This window comes from Mycteria americana, chromosome 16 (genome assembly GCF_035582795.1).
Source record: "Mycteria americana isolate JAX WOST 10 ecotype Jacksonville Zoo and Gardens chromosome 16, USCA_MyAme_1.0, whole genome shotgun sequence".
NCBI classification, from domain to species: domain Eukaryota; kingdom Metazoa; phylum Chordata; class Aves; order Ciconiiformes; family Ciconiidae; genus Mycteria; species Mycteria americana.
The window spans coordinates 1,071,796-1,094,998 of NC_134380.1; the positions used below are offsets into that span (position 1 = coordinate 1,071,796).

Sequence of the window (23,203 nt, forward strand, 5' to 3'; positions counted from 1 at the left end):
TGCCCCACAGCAGGACCTTGGTCTGGACTTAGCCTCCTCAAACCTTGGCACCTGACATGCATCTTTCCTGCACTTTAAAGCTGTGACTCCCTGTACCACTCGCCCTGCTCTTTGCCTTTTACAACAGGAGACTGGCAGCACATCCTCCCAGCTCCTCTTCTGCAGGTTGAACACAGGCAGGCTTTCCCCAATGGGCAGACAGGACAGGTGAGTGCTCCTGTCCATCAGTATTCCCAAAACAATCCTAGGCTGAGACTTGTCTTCTCATTCTCTGAGTAACCATAACTTGGCTCAGTCCAGGCATTTTATCACAACACATTTGGTTGCAGAGTGTAGTTTAGAGATTAGAAGATGCTTGGAGCAAGTAGCTGTTTTTTCATCTACAACTTTTCATATTCACTTCTGCAATGTCTCAGGATTGTTTCACCGGTTAAGCCCATCTGTGGACACACAGGCAGTCCCTTCCTGCAAACAGGTGGGTGAATGTCCTGGGAACCCTTTTTTAATCAAAGGAAAGATGCAATGCATCAGGAAACCACACTAATGGGTACGGGGGAGAAGGAGCCAGGGTCCCTCCAGGAGAGCTCCCCAGCCTGCCTCTGCTGCTCGCCCTATGGGCATCAGGAGGTTCAGCTGCGGGGCGAGCTCTGCCCGTGCCCACCATTTGCCCTGCACCCAGCAGCCCACTGCCACAGGGAGCTTTGGCTGCTGGAAAATGCAAAGGGGCTTGGGCAGGGTGCCAACCGCTGCCTCTGAAGGGGACACTGACCCGAGGAGCAGGGTTTGCAGGAGAACAAAGCGAAACCAAAACCAACAGAAGAAAAAGCCTTCAGAAACAGGAGAGTCCAGCTAGCTTGTTTAGAAATCTTCCAGGAGAAACTGTTGCTGTGAAAGAAATACTTCTACTCTTGCAAGGACTGTAGGTGCCCCAGGGTGTGGAGCTGATACCAAATGGTCCCAGCTGGGATGGCTGTGGCTGCCCCAGCTGGTGAAATCAAACAGGAAACTGCGAGCAGATGAGTGGCAAGACAAAGGGGTTTTTAATAATGAAGGTGTTGCTGGTAACATAGGTAAGGAAATGTGCTTGCTTACAAGTTTGAAGCTGACAGCATCCCTTTAAATAAGAAAATACATTTGCTGAGAGGAGAAAGTTATCTGGGAAGCCCTGTACAATGATGCAGTGTAGCAGCTAACACTACTCTGTTTCAAGTGCTATTAATATTCTCCATGGACTGGCTTCAAAAAATCTCTCACTTAGAAAAAGAAATTCTTTAAAAAAAAATGCAACCTGTGATTGTCTATCCTAGCAGTGCACTGTGACCATTTGTACAATAGAAAAGTGGTGCTTTAAATAGTGAGTTGAAAGCTACTGCCACGTGCTTTATACAGCATGCAACAACGCGATGAACTGGAGACACAGCAGGGGCTGCAGAGCCTCCTCCGACAGCTCCAGCATCCCTGGGGAGAGCGCCCTGCCGGAGCCACAGCCAGGCTGCCTGCAGGCCCCTTGTGCCAGACCTCCTCCCCAGCTGCTGCATCTCTGATGTGCTGTCCTTCCAGTAACACAAATATTAAATACGTTCAGTCTGTAAATAGTTTAACAATCTTTGTCAGCAACAATATTTACTTTGGCAAAACCAGAATTGCAAAGAAGTAGACGTGTCCGTCAAACAGTCTGCAGCAAGTTCTTTGGTGGAAGCCAAGAAGTGAAGCAAAGGCTCCTTCTCGCTAGAGCCTGAGGAAGTATATTGCACAGAGACTCATAGGAGAAATGCTGGTGACTTCAAACGGGAGGCATCACTGCAGGAGAGCATCCACCTCTGCCGGCTTCAGGAGAACTGGCTCCTCCAGGCTCAGTGATTCACAGCTGTTCTCCGGATGGCCTTGCTCTGGGCTGAGTGAACAGTGATGCTGGAGCAAACTTGGGAAGAAGGGGATGACTGATGGGGATCAAGGAGGAATGGGAAGAAGGACGGAGGGGTGGATGGCAGGGAAGTGGAGGCAACAAAAGGAGACGCTCACACAAAACCACAGCCACGCAAGGGCCTGCTCAGTCCTGCCCCACGCGCAGGTCACTGAGTGCCCGTTTCTGGCTCCCCCTGCTCCCAGGTCATGCAAGGTGGTGGAGATCTATCCCGACTTCTGGCTGTGCAAAGGACAGCCCCTCCAAAGTCTGACTGTATTTTCCATACGACTTGCTCCTACCTTGGACCAAAACACATTACACATCTCTTCGTCTGTACCACAATAGCTGGGACATGGCAGCCCCACTGGGATGCCACATCTCTTCGATACCTGCACCTGAGCAGCTGTCTCCAACATCCAGAGCTCTCTGCTCCAAGGTCACAGGCTTCAGCCTGATGCAGTTCAGACTGCAGCCAGGACGGCTCCTGGGCTTTCAGCCCCCCAGGCACCATGAGGACATGACAAGGTGCCACCATGAACATGGTGGTCTCCATCTCTCATCCACCTGGAGCAGAGCTGTGCAGGGACTGGGCAACACAGCTTCGGGGGCAGGAGGAAGGAAGCAAGGCGAGCCTGGCTGTATGGAGAAGTGTGCTTGTTGCCCTGGCTGGGCAGAGCCTCCCTGCTCCCACAGCCCCAGGCCTGGGCATGGCCAAGATGAGCCCAGCAGGATTGCCTAAAGGGCTGGACGGGCAGGAGGGGAGTAGAGGAGGGGGCAGCAACAGGCTCTCCTCTCCATGATTTCCCATTGCCACCCAGGTGAGGTCTCCTCACCACACAGTTTTGTCATGAGCTGCTCCAGTTCTCAGGAGAGTGACTGCTAAAACTGGGGGGGGCGGGGGGGGAAGATAAAGGAAACAAAACTGAAGTTCTTGTCAATCAAAAGAAGTGTTGTTAAAGGCACTGGTGTCCTCTGTGGGGACGTGTCAATGGAGGAAAACCAAAGTACCAGAGCAGTTGTGCTGTCAATTCGCAGTAACTGGAAATTCAAACAAGTTTATATGCTGGGCAAATGACTTCAGTTTCCCCTGGACATGGCACATTAGCCCTGCATGTTCTCTGGCATGACAGAAACACTGTGCTGGCTGCTGCAGGCTTACAGTATCCTGCCTCCACCACCCTCCCTTTCACCACTGCTGCAAGTGCAGGTCCATGCTGGTGTTTAGATTGAGATCAGTAACATCTAGGAAATCAATGTTGAAGATGCTGGGACCCGCGGGAGTGAGCGAGCCAAAGCCGGTGGCAGAGCTGGGGGGGGTGAGGTCCAGCCACTCCATCGTTTCCCACGGAGACTCAGTGAAACTCATTTGTAAACTGGAGCCATCGGCAGGGGAAGGGGAGAGCTGGGTTTCCATGGGTGAGAGGGGAGTCTGTAAAATCTCCTGGGACGTGAGCAGTTCATCTGTGGCTTTGCCAGAGAACCCCTCCATCATCCCTTCGAAGTGGGACTCTTCTCCCCCCATCTTCAGCAGGGCGATTTCACTGACCCTCCCCAGGGGGCTGTGGGTGTTCAGCAGGACCTCGAGGTGAGCATCACTGCTGCCGGGACAGTGCTCGAAGGAGAGCTGGGCTGAGGAGACCTGCTCGAATGTGGTGGATGACTTTGGGAGAGAAGCACTGGAGTTCCCTGTAGACACTGTTATCTGAGGTACTTTCTGGAGGCAGGACCGATCTTCCTTGGCATTGGCTGGCATTTCTGTCAACAAATGAGAGGGGTTTGAGGTGCTCTGGCAGTGCCCACCACTGCTGGGCCCAGGGGTGCCACCACAGTCCCCCAGCTGGGCTCTTGGCCATGCCTACAGAGACCTGCTCCCCACTCAATCCCCTTGGCATTGCTCTCCCACCCTCCCTGTGGGAAGCCTCGCACGTTCCTGCTTTCTGACCTCGACTCCCCTGGTTTTGGACATAGTCCCCAGGGCACGAGCACTGGCAGCTGTCCCCACGGGGCTGGGCATAGGTTGTGCATGGGAAAGGGCACAGGCAGCACTTTGCACGGGGGAGGGCACTGGCAGTGCTCTATGTGGGAGATGGCACTGGCAGCACTGGGAATGGTGGGGGACACTGAGAGCTCTGTGTGGGGAGGGTGCTGGCAGTGCTGTGCACAGGGCTGCCGCCCTGCCATCCCTTCTCTCTGTGCAATCTGCATAAGTGATAACCAAGCCTGGACCACCCCACCAGGTCTGCGCATGCAGGAGCAGGCTCTGGGGAGGCCAATATGCTTTTGGATTCAATCTCAGTGGCTGCTGGCACAGGGAGGGCAAATGAAAACTGTACTCAACTCAGGCAGCTCTGCTGGGGTGCACAGAGTGCACTGAGCCCCACGGACCAACCCTGGCTTGGAGGGGAAGCCCTGGAGGGGAACAGGGAAGCAGTGCGTACCTCCGCTCTCAATCAGCACGTCCAGGAGCTCGTCCATCTGCTGACTTCGTGTCATCTGCTGCAGCAAACGACAAAGAGGAGAGTAGAGGGCGTTAGGAGGAGAGTGCCTCCGGCCACAAGCCAGGTAGGTGGCTCTAGACCGCACAAACGGCTTTCTCCCATGCAGGAGAGATGCCACTCCAACATAGGGCTGGCAGCGGCTTTCAGGTGAGCACTGCAGGGCCCTGGGGAGCACAGCAGATCCAGGGAGCACGGCGCCAGGTTCCCCCCGCTCTGCTGCCGACCAGAGGGCTCAGTGGCCACCACAGACTGCCTCTTCCCAGGGCCATCGGGACATACTGACTTTTTGGACCCAGCACCTTACACTGTCATGTGCCTCCTTGCACTCCCTGCAGCTCCCTGGGGGCAATGCATCATCCTCCTCCTCTCCCTGACTGGAGACTGGAAGTACTGTCCGCACGCCTCCCTGCCAGCCAGCATAAGCCCGTTTTTATCACTGCCAACAGCATCACTCCATTTTCCTAAAGGCACCATCATGACTGGTACTGAAGCTGCTGACAGACTCTCACAAGAAGTAGGGGGTTCGTGGGCGATGGATACATTCCTCCCCAGGGGAACAGTGCTCCAGGGTAAGGCTAAGGGAGGCAGAAGGCATGGAGAAGGGTACTTTGCTAATGAGCTAAAGAGGGAAGATGAGGTTTCCTGGTGACTTGGGAACACTGAAGAGCCTGTTTCTCACATAGCACTGAGCACCCCAAAGAAGAGTACACCCAAATCCTGGGGTATTTGTGTGGGATGTGAGGACCCCAGGGTGGACTGCTGCCTTTCATCAGCACAGAAGACACTATCCCATCCAGCGTGGTGTCTGACTGCTTTGTGGCAGTCATTCAGCAACTAGCTCTTCGAGAAAAGCCCATTCCTTATGGAAACAGGCCTGTCCTACCCAGCGACCCCATAATGGGTTGTAGCTCCTGCCGATGACTTACATTAACCGCAAAAGAACACCCTGTGCAGCCCTAGCCCTATAGAAAATAAAAATCATGCAGTTACCTGCTTTACTGCATCCTCATAGGGTGGAGGCTGCTTTACCTCTGAGAGGGCTGGGCTTGACTTACAAAAACTTGGGGATGGAATAGAAAACTTTTGACCTGCCTGCGTAGCCATCTGCGTGGGGAAATACAGGGAAACGGAGTCAATGCACAGGGAGGCACGGCAGGAAGCCCAGCTCTCTTTCACCCCTGTTGAAGCCAGAGTGGTGGCAGGGAAACTAATGATTTTGTGGGTCAGATCACCTCAAACAAAGTGCCTGGCGTCTGGGCAGGAGAGAGGGATGTAAACTAGCTCCGTCAGCCTAGCTCTGAGACCCAGGGCCAGGCTGACTTCTCGTTGATGCTGCAGAGCATCCTGGTGCTTGGTCCAGCCGTGAACGTGCAGAGCAAGGGGGAGAGAGAAATGGGCTGCCGGTGGTTGGCTGCACCCAGGCAGTGATGCAGTGCTTTCCTGGCTGCCAGCTGCCTCCCAGCCCCTCTGCTGGGGACCCTCTCCACTATCGCCTGTCCAGGGGCATCTCACAGAGCCCAGGCCAGGGAAGACCACTCAAAAGAGTCACTGCCAGGTCAGCACCTAGGCTTTCCCTGTGCCAAACACCTGTGTATCAGTGTCAGCTTTTTGCCAGTCCCCGCTTCCAGGAGTGACCTCATCTGAAGGTCCAGTGCCTGCCAGATGCTGTCCCCATCGCCTCTAGGCCCTTGTGTGCCCTTCCCCACCACCTGGGCACAGTTGCCTCATCCCATGAGAGCCAGCACCAGGGGATGCAGCATGGCCCTGGCAGGCGGATTGGATCCAGAAGTGGATCCAGGGTAGCGGTGAGGCCACTCAGCCTGGCCGTGCACATCCTGGCCACCTTTCTGTGGAGGGCGGCTGGGAGGAACAGTCTCCCTGGCTTGGGGGAGATGGCACTCCAATGCTGGGCACAGAGAGGGAGCTGTGGCTGAAGAAGGACCCTCGCCCCTGGGAGCCCCTTGCAGGCAGCAGAGGAATGCCTAGGATGGGTGGTGTCACAGCCGGGATGAGGTGCAGAACACCGTGGGGCCACCCCCTCCATACATCCCTTGCGCTCAGGTGGTGAGGAAAGAGCGGGAGATGCCCCTGAGCTGTTGCTGCTGCCTGCTGATGCTCACTGACCATTGCCCGGTCGTCCAGAGCAGCCCTGCTGCCTCTCTTGGAGTATCACCTCACAGCACTGTGTCCCACTGCTGAGATCACCGACTGCATCCTACTGCCCACTGCATCCCCTGCTCTCTGCCCCACTGCCCAGCTTATCCACAGCACTGCTCCCCATTGCCCAGCTGACCCAAAGCAATGCTCCCCATTGTCCATTTCACCCCAGCAGCAAGCCTCACTGCCTACCTCACCCCGACAGCACTGCACTCCATTGCGCATCCCACTGGCGGCACTGTCTCTCTGCCCCTCTCACCCTAAATTGCTCCCTATTGCCCACCTCACTGGCAGTACTGTGTGCCAACTGCCCATGTCACCTATCTCACCGTCCTCTGAATGGCTTAGAGATAGCACTACACCTTCTGCCCAGCTCCCGCTGCACGCTGCTCAGTGTGCTAACTGCGGGAATGCAACTTGTGAGCTGCCCGGCTTGAGCACTGAGTGTTTCACAGTGGCTGTCACTCTGCTGCGTGGCTGTTATGCACTCAGCGTGCACTTGCTGTACATCTTCCCTGAATGCAGTGTGCATGCCTTGCACCACTGTGTGTGTTTTACAGACTGTATGATAGGTGTTGCTGCTGCCTGGAAAACCCTGGTAGGGTGCTGGGATGAACTGGGGCTGTGATCAGCAGCACCTTGTGCTGCTTTTGTGTGTTGGCAGCGTGTGCCCCTCTCCAAGCTTTCGTACCTGTCCAGAGGGCTGAGTGAGGAGTGGGGGATGATGAAGGGACAACTCTCTGCTGTGCTGTTTGCCTGGTGGGGAGGCAGAAGCTCTATTTGACTGCAGACCCCAATTGCAAGCCCTGCTCTATCTTCTCAAGAAAACTCTTCCCATATGACTGGGGTAACTGCCCTCCTTCAACCCAGTGGTCAAAATCCCTCACACACTGCTAAGAGCTGCCATGGCTCAGCAAGATGCTGAAAAGCCCTGCCACACTGCAGCAGGGCTATCCCAGGGGTGTAGAAAGCTGTGCCAGGGCTCTCCCAGGGGCTGAGATCTGTGCCGGTGCTTCTCTGCTGTGCATAGAGCTTTGCCAGTGCTCCATGGGGCAGAAGGAGCTGTGCCAGGGCTTCCCCAGGGTGGAGGGAGCCGTGCCAGGGCTCCATGGGGCAGGAGGAGCTGTGCCAGGACTCCCCCAGGGGCACAGCAAGCTGTGCCAGGGCCTCCCCCTGAGGGGAGAGGCAGCTGAGTTAGGGCTCTTTTAGGGCAGAAGCAGCTGTGCCAGTGCTCCCCCAGGGCAGAGGGAGCTGTGCCAGGACTCTTCCAGGGGCAGAGGGAGCTGTGCCAGTGCTTAACCAGGGGCAGAGGAAGCTGTGCCAGGTCTCCCCAGGGCAGAGGGAGCTGTGCCAGGACTCCACAGGGGAGAGGATGCTGTGCCAGGACTCTCCCAGGACACAGGGAGCTTTGCCAGTGCTCACCCAGGAGCACAGAGAGCTGTGCTGGGGTCCCCTGGGGAAGAGGGGAGCTGTGCCAGGGCTCCCTCCAAGGCAGAAGGAGCTGTGCTGGGGCTCCGTGGGGCATGGGAGCTGCGCTGTGACCCCCCAGGGCAATTGGGTGTGGTGGCAGCAGGGTTCCCCAGGAGATGCTCTGCAAAGGACCCTGTGGTGCCATCAGCTTCCAACCCGTTGTCCATCTGGGCTACTCTCTGCCTTTCCAGGCAGCCCCACACGCTGCTACTGCCCCCCTGGGTACCCACCCTGGGTGCCAGCAGTCCCGGTCTGATAGGAAAGGACTCCTGGGATATTTGACTGACTGCCCACAGACACCAGCGTGTTCACCACTGGGATGCTGTCTGGGGTGCTCTCCACTTACCGATGCTGTGCGAAGGCAACTGTTGGTCTGTGGGGACCCACTGCGCCCTTCTGCCTGTGAGCCAGGGGACACCGAGAGGAGATAGTGGCTGTTGGGGGACGGTGGCAGGCTGATGTGCTGGGGGCTCTTTGCAGCCCCGAGTGGAGAGTGCTGGGGGGAGCACTGCGGGCTCAGGAATGTCGAGGAGGTGATGGTGCTTTGCCCTGCAGGCTCCAAGCAGTGGCTATTTACAATGTGAGGCAGCTGCGGCACCCCACAGTTACTTAACTTATCCGAGCTGCTGGCTTGGCCTTTCAAGGCAGTTTGTTTGGATGCAAATGGACAGCTGGACACTGTGTTTTCTTGCTTGATGGGGACACCAAAGAAATGCTGAGCGGGCTGCTGCTTCTCCTCAAGACTGTTACTTCTCTTACGCTTCTGGAGCTGCATGCGTAGCTCTTCCACCTGCCTCTGCTCTTGCTGCAGCTTCCATGTCAGTTCATTGATGACCTTCTGCTTCTCCACCAGCATCTTGTCTTTCTCTGTGTCGATCCCTTCTAGCTCCAGCTGGATGTTCCCTCCATTCATGCTGCTCATGAGGCTTTCTTCGGCACTGCCATGAACTGGAGATGGCTGGAGACCGAACTGTGGAGAAGACATGGGCCCGTCATTGAATGTGTCTGGCAGAGAGCCGCTCACAGAGAGGTCGGATGAGGCTGGAGAGATGGGTGGGGTGGAGCTGGTGCTGCCAAAGTGATAGAAGCCATTTGATAACATGCTGGTGGAGGACTGCGACTGGTAACTTGACAGGGTGCTTGTTGGAGTGACTGGGAAGGTGACGGTGGTGATCTCACTGAAGTTTGGCACCGTGTTGCTGCCACACTCCTGGAAGGGCCGCAGCCGTTCCATCAGTGCTGTTTTGGTACCTGACACAGGCAGGCCTCGTATTCGGAGCTGCTGTCTCAGTTCTGACACCTAGAAGGAACATCACCAACAATCAGTCCCAACGGCAGATGAACCCTTTAGAAACCCAACATTTCTAACAAGGAGTCTCAGATCACAGGCTCCTAACTTCCTGCTTTAAAGCTCTGACCCCCCAGGTCCTCACTGTCTCACCTGCAGTCACCAGAGTCACCACGCACAGCCCTGATCACTGCACATCCTGCAGGACATCAACCTTTCCTAACAGGAAAACCTTTCTTCTTCTTCCAGGAACTGTGACTGCACTCCATGAACCAGCAGTGATCCTTGGGCCACATAGGTAACCCAAGATTCCCTTCCTAGCAGTAGGTTTCTACAAGAGCAGAGGACTTTCACACAGACCAGGAACTAGATGATGGCATCCTTTAGCTCAGAGAATGTGACCATGTACCCTGGAGCCAGACACTCCATGTTTAGGCATCTGCACACAGTTCAGGTGTCTGAGCTGGGGCAATGCTATGGCCAAACTCATGTTATTTCTACCTCATCTTATTTCTTTCTCTAATAATGAGTAATGCCCCCAGGTCTCTGCTCCTGAAAGGACTTGGCCTTCCCCATGGCTGAGGCTCCATTAGCAAAATATAAAAAACCCACATTGATGTGAGTGATTGTCCCTTATGCGCTGCCTGTCTTGCCTACATGAGAGATTTAGGTACTGTTTAAAGCAGTGCGCGTAGCTGCAGACTCCAGGAGATACCTGCTTGTGCTGAGAGCTGAGCTGGCCTGGCTGCAATGACCACTGAGAAGCTGAGTCACTAAGTGGAGGCCATGCTGACCTCCTAGCTTCTGGCTGGTCTGCTAGCAGCATCCATGACGTCCACCATAAAACCACAGAAGGTATGGAGCCATGAGCTGCAGGAGCAGCAGTGCAGATCGACCTGATGGCCTGGCCTGCAGCCGTCTCAAGTTGTGAGATGAGATGGCTACCATCTCTAAGGTTTGCTGCTACATGCCCTGGAGCAAGGTACCCACGTGCCACCTGCAGAGTAGCAAACCCATGTTTTCAGTTACTGTTGTGGTGACCAATTCCTGACCCAGCACGATGTACTCCTGGTTTTGCTCACAGCATGGTGGTTCTGGTTTTCTGCTCTGTAATATGTGGTTACTCCTAGCCAGCTCAGCCTGTGGCACTACACTGCACGCTTCAGGGGTAGCAATGCACATTCAGGCTTCAAGATTCTGCTCCTGTGGTGACAAAGTTTGCACTCACTTTCAGATCATCCAGGTTAGACGGCAGAGGGCCTGGCTTGATAGATGAGACACAAGTCTGGCCTGAAAAGGTGGTTTTCACAGGAGAAAGAGGGGTGTTGTTGACAGAAGTTGATGAAGAATTTGAACTTTTGACCATTTGCTCATTTGATTGCCTGAAATAACAAAGGAGATTTGGGGTAACTTGTCTGCCCCCCCTGGAATCTCTGTGCCCAGTGCACCATCTCTCTGCTCCCTTGGGGCTGCTATCTATCTCCTGTATGAGACCTGAAGGACAACCAACCCCAAGGAAAAACAGGTTGGGCTGTGAGGAGATTGCCAGTGACCCACCAGCAGGTCACAGGTGCCCCAACCAGTGCACAAAGCCAGAACAGCTTTGCAGGAGACTGTGCTCTGTTCCCAAGCTTTTAGTTCCACTTGCATGCAACCCTTGCACTGGCACAAATGGGTATGGGAGGGGAAAATTTGGAGGGAGACAGGGCTGAACCCTGCTATTGGCACATTGCCACTCACTTTAGCTGGCCTTGGTGCATCCCTGGGTAGCTGAAGTGCTGCTGCTGCTGCTGTTGCTGCTGCTGCTGCTGCTGCTGCTGGCTGAGTATCTGGAGCTGCAGGAAGAGTTGCTGCTGCTGGAGGAGTCTGGCATATGCAGAGTCCATGGGTGGAGGGGACTTCTCTGCCTTCTGGTCTGGAGGGATGTACTGGTGATACTTCAGCTTCTTCACCTTGGGCTTAGTGTCCTTGGGCTTTTTGTGACGGTTCTTGCTATCACTGGATGATTTGGACTGTTGGTCCAAGAAGGAAGGGAATTAGCTGGGAGAAGAGCTCCTGCCACCCTCGTGAGAACTCAGAGGCCTGGGACAGAGAGAGGGCAGCTCCTACCGGCATCCTGACACTCCAGCTCCAAGAGCTGCTGAGCCTGCATTTAGGGGACTCCGTCAGGGCCATGTCTCATCTCAGTTGTGCTGGAGAGCACGTGAGACAGAGAATGACCCTTCTTGCTTGGAAGATATTTCAGTGTTGCCTTTTATCTCCTTCTGCTCCTAGTCCCAGGGGACGTTTCCAGGACCTGAGCAATCACCTCTCACAGGGTGCAGTACTGTACCTTATACCATTACAAAATGACTCAAATTGCAGTTTTTGACAACAAGGTTTGTCTCCCTGCATTATTCCAAGCCTTAAGACCAAACCCCCAGACCTCCCACACATGTGGGGTGCAGCATGTGGGCACTTCAGGCTTGGATGCAGCCAGGTGCCCTGGGCTTGTTCCCTCTCCCGGGGAGCCTGGAGGCACAGGCATTACCTTCACGGCGGAGGGCACTGGGAGGGGTGGGCTCTCCTGCCCTGCTGCCTGCTTGGGGCTGTCGCACTGGCTGCCCTGCCCTGAGGCCGGGTCCGGTGCATGGCTGTCGGCGCTGTGGGGGTGGTCCTGCAAGGGAGAGTTAAGCCGCACGATGGGAGAGGGGATGTGGGGCCGGTGTCAGGGGCTGGCCAGCCTGGACGGCCTCTGCCGGCAAGGGGCACCTGGTACCCCATTCCCCCTGCTCCATGTTGTCCCCAGTCCCCCAGTCCATCCCAGATGCCTCAGTCCATCTCAGTCCCCCCATATCTATCCTAGCCCACTATGACCACTTCTCCCAGGCTATCCCAGTCCCCTCACAGTCCCTCTGTTTCCCCAGTCCACCCCAGTCTCCAAGCTGTCTCCATTCTACCTCAGCCCTGTATCCTTGGTACCCCCAGAACACCGTTGGCCCCTCAGTGTCCCCCAAACTAGCCAGTCTCCAAAGTCCACCTCTGGCCTGCCCCAGTCCATCCAGTTGCTCCCACCCCAGCCCACTTCAGTTCATCCCAGTCCTCCCGGTCTCCCCACCCCTCACCCAGACTAGGCCCAGTCCCTCCCAGTCTCCCCAGTCCCTTCCAGTCTCCCCACGCCTCGGCTAGTTTCTCCAGTCCCTCCCCCTCCTCGGTCCACCCCATTCACCCCAGCCTCCCCAGTCGCTCCAGTCCCCCAGTCCCTCACTCCATGCCGGCCCCCCCTTCCTCCCCCCCGCTGTTGCCGTACCCTCGCCCGTCAGCAGAGGGAGCGGCGGCCCCGTGCAGCCCCGTGTCCCTCCACGCGGGGCCGTGGGGCCACGAACGGCCACGACGCGAGTTCCTTGGCCTGAGCCTCGCACCCCGTTCCCCCTGCACTCCCCAGGGAGGCAGGGTGCCATGGGCCCTACCTGGGGTGCCCCGGGAAGGGCGGTGGGGGCTGGCTCCGGGGCCTTGGTGCCAGCCGCTGACTCGGTGAAGCCCGGGGAGTCCTCGCTCCTGGCCTGCTCCGGGGACAGCCCATCGTTGCTGCTGTCCTCCTCGAAGGCGAAGGCATCGGCCGACTTGGGGAAGCTGACCTGGGTGCCTGCCAGGGGAGAAGGTACGATGGTCAGGGCCCTGCCCTGCTGCAAGGGGGACGAGCGCGGTGGTGGGAGGGACGGGGTGAGCCTTGTGGGATGCCTCCGTGCCTGCGCCCACCTCCTCCAGACCTGGCTGCGGGCGAAGGACATGGTGCTCAGAGAGCTCAGACACCTCCTCCTGTCCGCAGCCATGCGCAGGGGCAGCTCCTGGGTGTGTCCCTGTGGCCGAGGCTGGTGGAAGAGGAGGTAGCATCAGCTCCTGGCCTGTGCCATGGACCTCTCTCCCTCCTCCCCTCCTCGGGAGAGGGAGAGAGGACGTCTCCGAGGACCCTGGCCCACCAGGGGCAGGAGGCTTTTCGCAGGCAGGTGGGGCTGGCGCAGGAGTGGCTCTGCTGTCCTACCCCACCGTTGGGCTGAAATGGGGAGAGGGCCTCCTGACTGCCCCAGACATTGCTTCTCCCCCCCTGCAAATCTCCTGGCACGCTATCTCCTGGTCAGATGGGCAAGAGCTCTTGACCCCCGGCTTTTGCTGATAAATAAAGTGCTGAAAAAGAAAAGGTCTCATGTGAACCTCGGGAGGGCTGCAGGTGGGGGTAGAGGAAGGAGCAGCGCAGCCAAACTCGTAATCTCCTCGTGCTCGTGTCTGGCATTTGTCAGGCAGCTTGGCATGCTGATAGCAAGGTGACAAATGGGGAAATAGGAAGGGCCCGGGGACAAGCTTCCACCTGTCCCTGCTGCCGGTCTAGCAATGTGTGCCTTCTCACTGACACACACCTTCCTGCTCTGACCCCTGCCCCTATCTGGGAGATAAGGGTTATCTCTGCTTGCTCTGGCTCGTGGTGCCAGTGTGGGCGAGGAAGCAGGGAGCCCTGGCTCCCCACCCCGAGCTGCTGCCCAGCTACTGTATGGGGTGGGAATACGAGAGCAACTGTGTCCTGTGGAGAGCCTCTCCTCCCTGCTCTCCAGGACGAGAGCTCCTCATATGTCCCTGGAAATAGGGCCTGTCCCCTCTCCATCACAGGCAGCACCCAAACTGGGTCTTCCCCGAGGAGAAGACCCAGTGTGCTGGGTGGGAGCTGCTTCTACCACCTGTGCTGGATGGGAGCTGCTTCCCATGCCTGCAGACAAGTGCGGGCATCCTCTCTCTGGAAAAATGACACCAAGCAAGCGGGACTTGTGGATCTGCAAGTCTCCTGCTGGGCTGGCATTTAATAAGCATGTGTTGAGAAATGGTGCCAAAGCAGGGAGCCCAAGGGACCTTCAGGACACGGTGGCAGCTCGGAGCATGACAGGAATGTGCTGCATCCTGCTGCTTGATACCAGGGGCCTGTGCCGGGTGGGGAATGCTGCCCTTATCTGTCCTGCTTTCGCCCAGCCCGGGGCTGACCGTATTGTTTCACGATCCCAGGTCTCTGCTGTAATCTCAGGCAGAATGGTGTTTGCTCGGGGCTGTTTCTAATGCACTGGGTATTGTCCTCTCAAGCGTATTGGACAAAGTGATGACAAGGACCTGGTAAAAAAGGATTCTTATATCACTGCTCAGCTATGTAGGGCACTGGCGGCCTCCTGTCACTGGGACGTTAGGGCTTTCTGTTGGGGTCTGGCACTTTCTGCTCACCCTGCCGGAGGTGATTAGAGGAACACGTCAGCTGAACTTTCCACTGTATAAACAGTTGAGATTCCAAGGTTAAAGTGAAATGATTTTAAACCCTGTCATCTTTCTGGTATTGCAAAAACAAAAGGCTTAACGTTCAGAAGTGCCAGTGCTCATCTCTGCTCTGTGTTCAGCCCTTCGCCCCAAACCGTGAACACCACAAGCCGCCTCTGACTCCAAAAATCAGCTTGAGGATCCTTCAGCCTGGGGCTTTCTTCTGCAGAAACCTGAGGGCTGGGGTTGTGTTCCTGGTGCAGGTGCACCACCTCCTTCTCATGGCACCCAACAGTACCAAGTAACTTCACGTTTGACGCTAATGTCCTGTCTGTTTCACCCCAAATGGGATAAAACTGGCTTACAGGATGCATTTTTTTCCCCAGCAATGTGACAGAAGGGCATTGCGAAAGGGAGAAATTTAAAATTGAGCAAATCGTTTTAAGCCAGACTTTTTGTTTTTAACAATTTTGTCCCGTAAATCTCTGTTTACCACAAGCTCCTGACAAGGCAGCTGGAGAGAAACTGTTCAAATGTCAAGCACACTTGCCCAGCCTCCAAGCCTCAGCTCCAGTGGATAAAGTCATGCTCAAACTACCTTGAATGTTTATGAAGGGGAGATTTTTTCAAACTTTTTTTTTTTTCCCCCACTCTTCTCTTCTTTGATAAGCAGCTGGGGAGATTTTACTTGAAATCTCCTTAAAAATTCCTCTTCAGGCAGAGTCCTGGAATATTTCACCTTCAAAGGCAAGAGCTGTGAAACACTGGAAATGGAGCAGCTCAAGGGCCAGCCTGGAGAAGCCGCTGTACGAACACTGCATGCACTTCACAGCGGGAAAACCAAGAGTAAGAACAATTGCAGGGCAGGACAGAGCGGTATCTGAGCCTGGAATATTTCATGTCATTTACACTGGTTTCTGAGATGAAACGAAAGTCAAAGTGCTTCCTGTTTCAATTCTCATTTTTGGCATCACTCCTGTCATTCAAAGACCCCTCCTGTCCCAGAGCCCTGCCACTGTCCCCAGCTTGCTCTGAGCCCCAGAATAGGCACTTAACATGGGATTATGCCAATGGAAATAATCCCATGAATTGAGGAACCAGGAGCAACAGAACAAGGAGTTCCCAGGGGGCAGAGCATCTCTCAGTGCCTTACTTGAGACCCAAGGGCCAATTTGGACATGCGGAGATGGCCCCAGGCTTCAAAAATATGGGCTGCTGTCCTGGCACTGCAGGACCATGCTGGCTGTCCTGCTCCTTTCTCTTCATTTAGACCTCCCTGTCCTGGCACTGGGGTCTGAGTCAAAATCTGAGTCACCTTTTTGCTTTGTGTCGGCTCCTGCACCAGCCTCCCTGTGGTAGCACGGGGGAAATAATTGCAGAGGATTCTGCCTCCCTCCTCTGTTTGGGGGGTAAGTGATGGAAGAAAAGCAAGCTTAGGCATAAGGCAAACACTGGGTACTGGTAGGTAGGAGCGTACCCTGCTTTGGGGTGCAGGCTGCTCCTTGTATTCCCCAGCAGTCTAGCACCCCAGGGATGCTTCCCTACCCCAGCAATGCAGCATCCTACTCTGTTGGGCCTTGCATACCACTAGCATCAGTGGAAAAAAAAGAGAACCACAGCCTCGCTGAACTGGGGCCACTTCGCCCCCACCTACTGGGTTGTAAAAGCTTGGCAGGGCACAAGTGGGAGAGTCCAGGCTTGTCTCACAACCACACATGTGCACCCAGGTCCTCTCCCACGCGAGGGAGGAAAGAATGTCCTGTCTCCAGCAGTATCATTTACGTGCTCAAAGCCTTTGGGAGGGAAGGGGTTTAAGAAGGGAGGTTCTTTCTGAGGAGACATGGCTGAGCATTTGTACATGTTTCTGTGGTCATTGCTCTAAGAAGATGAGAGGTCTCTTTTCATAGGTCTGGATAAGATAGCATGGGCTGTGCTGGACTGGGCTGCTTACTGTGAAAATAATAAAATGTAAGCAATGAATGCAGATCTTAAGTCCAGGCTGGTCACTTCCTGCAGTCGCTGCGGTACATCCTCATAACCTTGCCAGCCCCTGCCCTGTGCCACGCACACAACACAACACGCACATTCACTTCCACTACCTTTTATGGCCTCTTTCACAGCTGAGTCGACAGGAATAATATTCTTCTCCACCAGCTCCAAAGGACCTGGCCTGAGAGCAATCTTTTCATTGAGATCATCTGCCAGTCGGGCTCTTTTCAGCTTCATTTGAGTAGACTGAATGGACCCCTCTGCAGCTGAGTCTAAAAGGCCAAATGGAAGGCATCAGTTCAGGACCTGGGGCATCTGTAAGCACAGTGCTCAGTGAAAATGTGCTTCCCCTTCAGCACAGCCTTTTGGGGCTGTGGCCAAAACCCAAGCATGGCTCAGTGCACAGCAGGAGCACAGCAGGAGCTGCTCTGAGGCTGGGAGACAGGATGCTCGACTGGATGGGGCTGGTGGAGTGTGGGACATGGATCCTCCTCTGAGCCTTAGGTCCAGCTTCTCCATTCCCAAGCAAGAGCCTCTGTCTACTAGCCTGGGCTTGCAAACTCAGCCTGCAGCTGGAAGCATCCTCCCCAAGGCCCAGGAATGATCTGCAATGGAAACTTCATTAACAAGCTGTGACTAACATGAGGGCCAAAGTGGAGTCCAGCTCCTGCCTGCCAGGCGCCCATTTGCCCTTGTGGGCTAATGCAGATGGATCCCTACTTCAGGGGAACAGCTGGAGAAAAGAACCATTAACAGTGTTTGACAACTGGAGTAAATGGCTTACACTGGAAGATCAAAAGATGAGTCTTTGGGAATGGACATTTGGAGGCAGCATGACTACAATGCTCCAGACCTTCAGGGGAAAAACAAGCCAGAGAGGAGCATAACAAAACCAGCTAGATCTGGAAGCTATAGCCCTGCCAAACCCAGCTGAGAAGTCCCCAGTTAGTGAGTGGTGACGGAAGAGTAGCCAATTAAACAGAAAGATTTCCTGAACAAAGGTAATCTGGCTCCTCTAGTGGTACAAGCATGAGTAGTGAGGGAGCGGAATTCTAAACATGTCTATACCCTGGGGGTCTAAAGTAAGAAGGGCTGCATCTAGGTTGTGCTATCTTCAAAGACTGGACACTCTTCTAGAAGAGATACTGTAGGCAGCACAAGCTACAGGGCTTGATACCGGGAAAAAATTCTCTACAGGCAGTCAGGAGAGCTGATCTAGGGTCACTTCTGGCCTCAGACTATATAGAGCAGTGAAGACACATGAGCTCCTTGAGGTGAACAGTAACAGAAGGTGTGCCTGTAAAGCATTTAGATGATGCAAAGTGTCTCAGCTGGCCAATTTAAATCACCTCGAGGTCCTGTTATGAACCAAATGGACACCTAAGTCCATGATACGCCAGGGCACACCTCCATGCAATGCAGAGCACAATGGACAGAGGTGTGAGCAGAGACTCTGGCCAAGAGGTGTGTGTGGGGAAGCACAGCCAGCTTGCTCAATACGTAACCAGGCAGTCTCTGCTCCACTTCTCCTCCAGGTGTGTCTGGCTGGCCCTGTCCATGCCCGGTGACTCCTGCTGCCTCCACATCTGGTTTACAGCCTTCAGGCCCCAACTCCCGTCTGTATTGCTTCTATTATTTAACCTAAGGGAAAGACACTTTCCACCTGTTAAACAAGCAATGGTGCTAGCTCATTTTAGGGATGGAGACCCAAGGGAAAAGCAAGGCAGCGGCACTGATCCGGCATGGGCCCCTGGCTCAGCCCTCCTGCGTGCCAGAAGAAAAAGAAATACGGACTTCATCCATGCTGAGAGCAGAGGCCAGAATTTACAGTTGCCAGAGAGTGATCTGCTTCTTCCAGGCGACTGACAGGACTTGAGGAGAGAAGCTGCACATCCTCCCTGACTCTAAGGAGCTTGTTATCTCTGGAGATAACGAGGGACACAGCAGTGTTCTGCTGTCTGTGATGGGATGCAGCGGAGCCGTGCCAGCTCTCTGGCTGGGAGGGGACACCAGGATGGGAGAGGGGAGAGCTGCTGTGGCTCACGAACTGATAGCAGGGCTCACCCTTTTCATATGGCTGTCCTTGGGTTATTCACTGCATCACCATGCATTGTCACATAGAATATCCAGAATTATGGCAAAACAAAAGATGTCCAGCTTTGGGAGGGTATTGCAACCACCTGCTGCAGGGATTTCAGTGCCCCAGACAACAATGCTCCGGGTATGCTTTTCATGAGGATCAGATGTTGGCACCTCTGTCTAAGAGAGTCCTCTCTCACAGCTTTTCTCTACCCCACTGTCCTCTGAAGCATCTTATACTGGTCCCTGCCAGAGATGGGACAAAGATTAGATGGCCTTGGGTCTGCTTCTGTCAGGGAATAAATGTGTGTCCTGCCTCCTGAAGAGCAGTTCTGGACTGAATTCCATACAACATGTGTCTCATTTGAATCTGCCTCTCATGAGCAGCTGGGACAAAGTTAATCATGATGAGAGTCCTGAAGGGAACCCAAGTGGGGCAGGAGAGACATGAGTCACAAGGTAGGAGACACAAGGAGTATGTGGGAGAAGCTCAGGCAGTCTTACCTTGTAAAATGTGCATATTGACCAGGTCTGATCGCTCAGGCCTACTTCTGATCTTGTGCTTGAGATAATCTTCAGTCTGCAGAACACAAATGCAGAGAGTTACCTGGCTAGAGCAGCAATAAGGTACAGAGAGTGTCTGCCCCTGTGCCATCCCATGGTTCTTTTGGATTTATTACAAACTGGGTTGAGTGAGCTCCTAAAGGGAATTTTTTTACTCACACTGGCTTGTTCTTGGGCAGAAGTTCTTTAGAAAGGGAACAACATGCATGGAGCTGCTGACTGTTCACTATATGCACTTCTAAGCTGTGTTCTTTCCAATTTTGCTTGGGCTTTTGATGCCTGAAGTATTACAAGACCTTATGGGAAGGATGAGACCTATTCACTGGGAGTGGTGGACCTGCTTCTAGCTTAGCATACTATGTTGCCTTTGAGAGCTGCACCAAGGCAGCTCCAGAGTCTACTGTTAGCAATGGTTTCTGTGGGAAGCCTGGCACTCTGGGGTGAGATACAAGGCTGAGCAAGTCATGAAGATACCCAGACTCTCTACCCAGGTCAGCCACGAGGCTTAGCCTTTGCAGTCCTGCAGCTCCTGTGCTCTGTGGTTCCTCACCACAGATATGATGTGGGGTTGGGAAAATCCACTTTGCAGATCAGTGCAGCTGAGCTTGTGATGAACGTGGTCCTGGAGCCTTGTGCCAACTTCCTCATGGCTTTAGGAACAGAAAGTCATGCAGAGGTACGATAACGCCATCCATTAGGGCCAAGGAAGTCAGTGTTGATGGCAGCTGACCTCAAGAATACAAATATAAGCTTATCCCCTGGTGAAGAAAAGCTAGAGCACAACTTGGACAAATTATTAGCTGTATGCTAAGTTGAGATGCAAGAAGAAATAGTACAAAAAATGTACATAGTGCGAAGAGGTTAAAATCTTAAGCATAAATAAAAAAGAATAGTACAAGCAGCTGGGGCAAAACTGGAAAACCCACAGTACGAAACGTACAGGATCATGAGAAAAAGATTTTATAAGGACTTCTGTAGCCAGGACAAGGCAATGGAAAGTGCTGTCTGTGTTCCATAAACAGGAGAAATAATTGTGCATGCTGCTGAGATGGCTACAAGATTTAATGCCTTTTTAAACCATCTCACTGAAAAGATAAATGGCTATTTATCAATCAGATGACTAAGCCAAGAGCCTTCAGCAACAAAAGAGAAGAAGCTCCAGTTTTCAGGTTGGAGAACAGGTTGGAGAATACTCAGATGAGTTAAATGTTCCCAAACAGTTTGAGATACACAAGGCTAGAGTAATAGCAACTATCTGTGGGTCTCCAGGAAACTGGGGAAGGGAGAGCATAATTTCTTGCTTTAAAAGACACGGAGAGAAGAAACCAGGAAATTATAAACCAGTCAGCAAGATATTGGACCAAGTAATCAAACAATCTATATAAATGGATTTTGAAGATAGCAAGGAGGTAAGTAACAGCCATGATGGATTCATCAAGAACAAACTACATCACACCTACCTAATTTCCTTCTATGGAGAGATTACAGATTTCTGTTACAGGAATAAACAATTAATGTCATGTAGCTTGACTTTAAGCATGTTTTGACATTATCTCACATGGCTTTCTCATATGTAAGCTAGAGAAATTTGGTCTGGATAAGACTAACATAAAATATGGGAATAGCCATGGGTCACCAGAGGAATTAGGAATAGCCTAAACAGAAGAATATATAAAATCATGCTACACAGCAATTTTTCCTACTAGTCAATATATTCATTAATGCCTTGGATGATAGAAGACATACTCCTTAACTCTGAATCATTCAAGGCTAACAGATTACAATGCAACATGATTTGAAGTAATTGAAGAAATGATCTGAAATACATTTGATACAACTTCAGGAAGGACATTTGGAAAGGACTGCATTCAGGTCACAGTTAGCCACAGCTAAGCCAGCTGATTAAGCACTGGGGTGGATGAAGACTTAATCCACCAGAGATGCTTCTGTAGTGGTCACTGGACAGTGGCCTTAGCAGAAATTAGTTACTCCATAAATAGAGAAAAAAATATAAAAGGCTCTGGAGAATCTGGAGTGATCAGCAGCTGAACCACATCCCCAGACCAGCAGGCACCTTTCTAGGAGACACAGCGAAGGATGTCAGGTGGGGCCTAGGAATAGCAAGGCCCTGTTCTGTGCCCTGCATCTGAAAGGGTCCGTGGGAAGGGTCTGAACCACAGCTACAGAAATCATTTTTGAGCCAGAGATGGGATCAATGAGGAGAGGCTGAAGGGAGGTGAGATTGGTCAGTTCAGAGGTGAGATGGCTATAGGGAAACAGGATGCAAAATACTTTTTAAAAGCACTACAAGAAAAAAGATAAACAGTTTGCATGTGCATGCATAGAGGAGAAAAAGGAATGGGCTTAAACTTCAACAGAACAGCTTGGGCTGGGAATTGGGGGACACTTGCTAACAGCACAGGTTAGAGAGCACTGGAGCAGGTTGCTGGGGGGTGGGATGTCTGTCAGTGGTCACAGATCTGTCAGGAATGACCCAGATGGGACTGTTCTGCTCTGAGGCAGAGGCACGACAGCTATCCCCCGCAGTCCCTCACTGCCACACTTGCTGGGGTGCTGAGAATAAAATGCTAAAGCCCTGCTGAGCCAGACTGCTTCAGGAAAGTCAGCCTGCTCTGTCCTCCAGTCCAGCAATCTATTATAGGACATTGACTTCAAAGTCTGCTGCACTGGCTTGATGCCAGCCTCTAACATAGCCAGTGACATGTTTAAACAAATAATAGACATTTTATTTACTGAAGTCTTTACAATTCCTTGCCCTTTCCCGCATATTTTTCCCCAGCTTATTTTCACCAACACAATCCCTCGCTTGGACCATGTGTAGGTTTGCCTGGTTCCTGTGCCAGGTCAGAGCAAGCTGGTGTCTGCACCTGAGTGCAATTAAATTCACCTAATGCATTTCCAGCCAACCCCCAGATCAGGTCCTGATTTGGGCTAAGCTTGGATTTCTGTCCTACAAATGCGGCATTGTTTGTGTTGAACCCAGCATTCACACTGCATTGGCCTGACTTTCTGCTGTGATTTCAGTTCCTTTTGACCTTTGCTGTTTATAAACTGCATTTGTGTCACTGGGGTGCAAATGGTGGAGAAAAAACTTCAAATGTGTTTTTTTTTAGCATCAGTTGAAGCAGAAGAGCTTTCAAAACACATGAAAGCAGTTATTGTTATCTGCTTTCTGTTTGCAGAACATCAGTTTGGAGGAATATCAGCTAAACAACAAATGCCATTGAGTAATTATCTGGAAACAGCTGCTGCTCCTTCCCTGTCACAGCTCTAAGCAGGGCATCCTTGCAAAGGAGTACATGTTTGTTGTGGGCTGTGCTCATTAGTGTCTTCATTTGCATGCTCTAAATATGCATGCAGTTTGGGATAGACTAGACCATCCTTCCCTTTTCCCCAGGCAACTAGCCAGTGAAAGCTTTTGAAGAGAAAGACAGACAGACACAAATGTATACTTAAACTGTAAAATATATGACACTTCAAGGATACTTTGGAATGCTTGAAATTTTGTAAGCATACTAATTTTTCAGAGTCATATTATGTTTCTTATGCTAGCCGTTTATTACTGCAGGAGACTTGGGGCAAGTGATTTGGAGTGTGTTTAAGTTCAGAAGAGCACTTCTCTGTATTTCACAATCATTCTTCCTTGCAAAGGTCCTTTTCCATGTGACTGCAAGCACGTTTTGCAGATTAATGGAACAAACTCTTGTGTTCAAGCAAAACCTACATGACTGATCGTTCCCTTTTCTGTGCACATCCCTCCAGCTTGGTCAAGGCTGGATGGCAGGTGCTTGGAAAACCAGTGTGATTTCCCAAAAAGTGATCACATCACAGAGTTTCGATGTGTTCTGGAAATGGCTACTTATCTTATCTCTGCCTTCAGCAATATTTAGGGAAGCCTGAGTGCAGTTAGATAATGGGGCTGGTGGGAGCCTGGCCCACTTAGCCACTTGGACTTTGTGTGTC

At 52.9% G+C, this 23,203-nt stretch overlaps 1 protein-coding gene across 11 annotated transcripts in view; it reads right to left on the reverse strand.

Annotated features, from left to right (window-relative positions):
• Positions 1 to 1,023: 1,023 nt before the first annotated feature.
• MYOCD (myocardin) overlaps positions 1,024 to 23,203 on the reverse strand; it is a 116,394-nt gene continuing 94,214 nt past the window's right edge. For 6 of the 11 annotated variants that reach the window (XM_075518969.1, XM_075518975.1, XM_075518971.1 and 3 more), the window contains 10 exons: positions 19,160 to 19,235; positions 16,687 to 16,848; positions 12,769 to 12,944; positions 11,850 to 11,975; positions 11,060 to 11,331; positions 10,548 to 10,701; positions 8,378 to 9,331; positions 5,395 to 5,508; positions 4,345 to 4,402; positions 1,024 to 3,661 (listed from right to left, as the gene is read on the reverse strand). In XM_075518969.1, coding sequence (XP_075375084.1) covers positions 3,093 to 3,661; positions 4,345 to 4,402; positions 5,395 to 5,508; positions 8,378 to 9,331; positions 10,548 to 10,701; positions 11,060 to 11,331; positions 11,850 to 11,975; positions 12,769 to 12,944; positions 16,687 to 16,848; positions 19,160 to 19,235 — 2,661 coding nt within the window. In that variant the 3' untranslated portion in view covers positions 1,024 to 3,092. The remainder of the gene's footprint in view (positions 3,662 to 4,344; positions 4,403 to 5,394; positions 5,509 to 8,377; positions 9,332 to 10,547; positions 10,702 to 11,059; positions 11,332 to 11,849; positions 11,976 to 12,768; positions 12,945 to 16,686; positions 16,849 to 19,159; positions 19,236 to 23,203) is intronic. The other 5 variants (XM_075518974.1, XM_075518977.1, XM_075518970.1 and 2 more) reach the window with 4 other exon arrangements.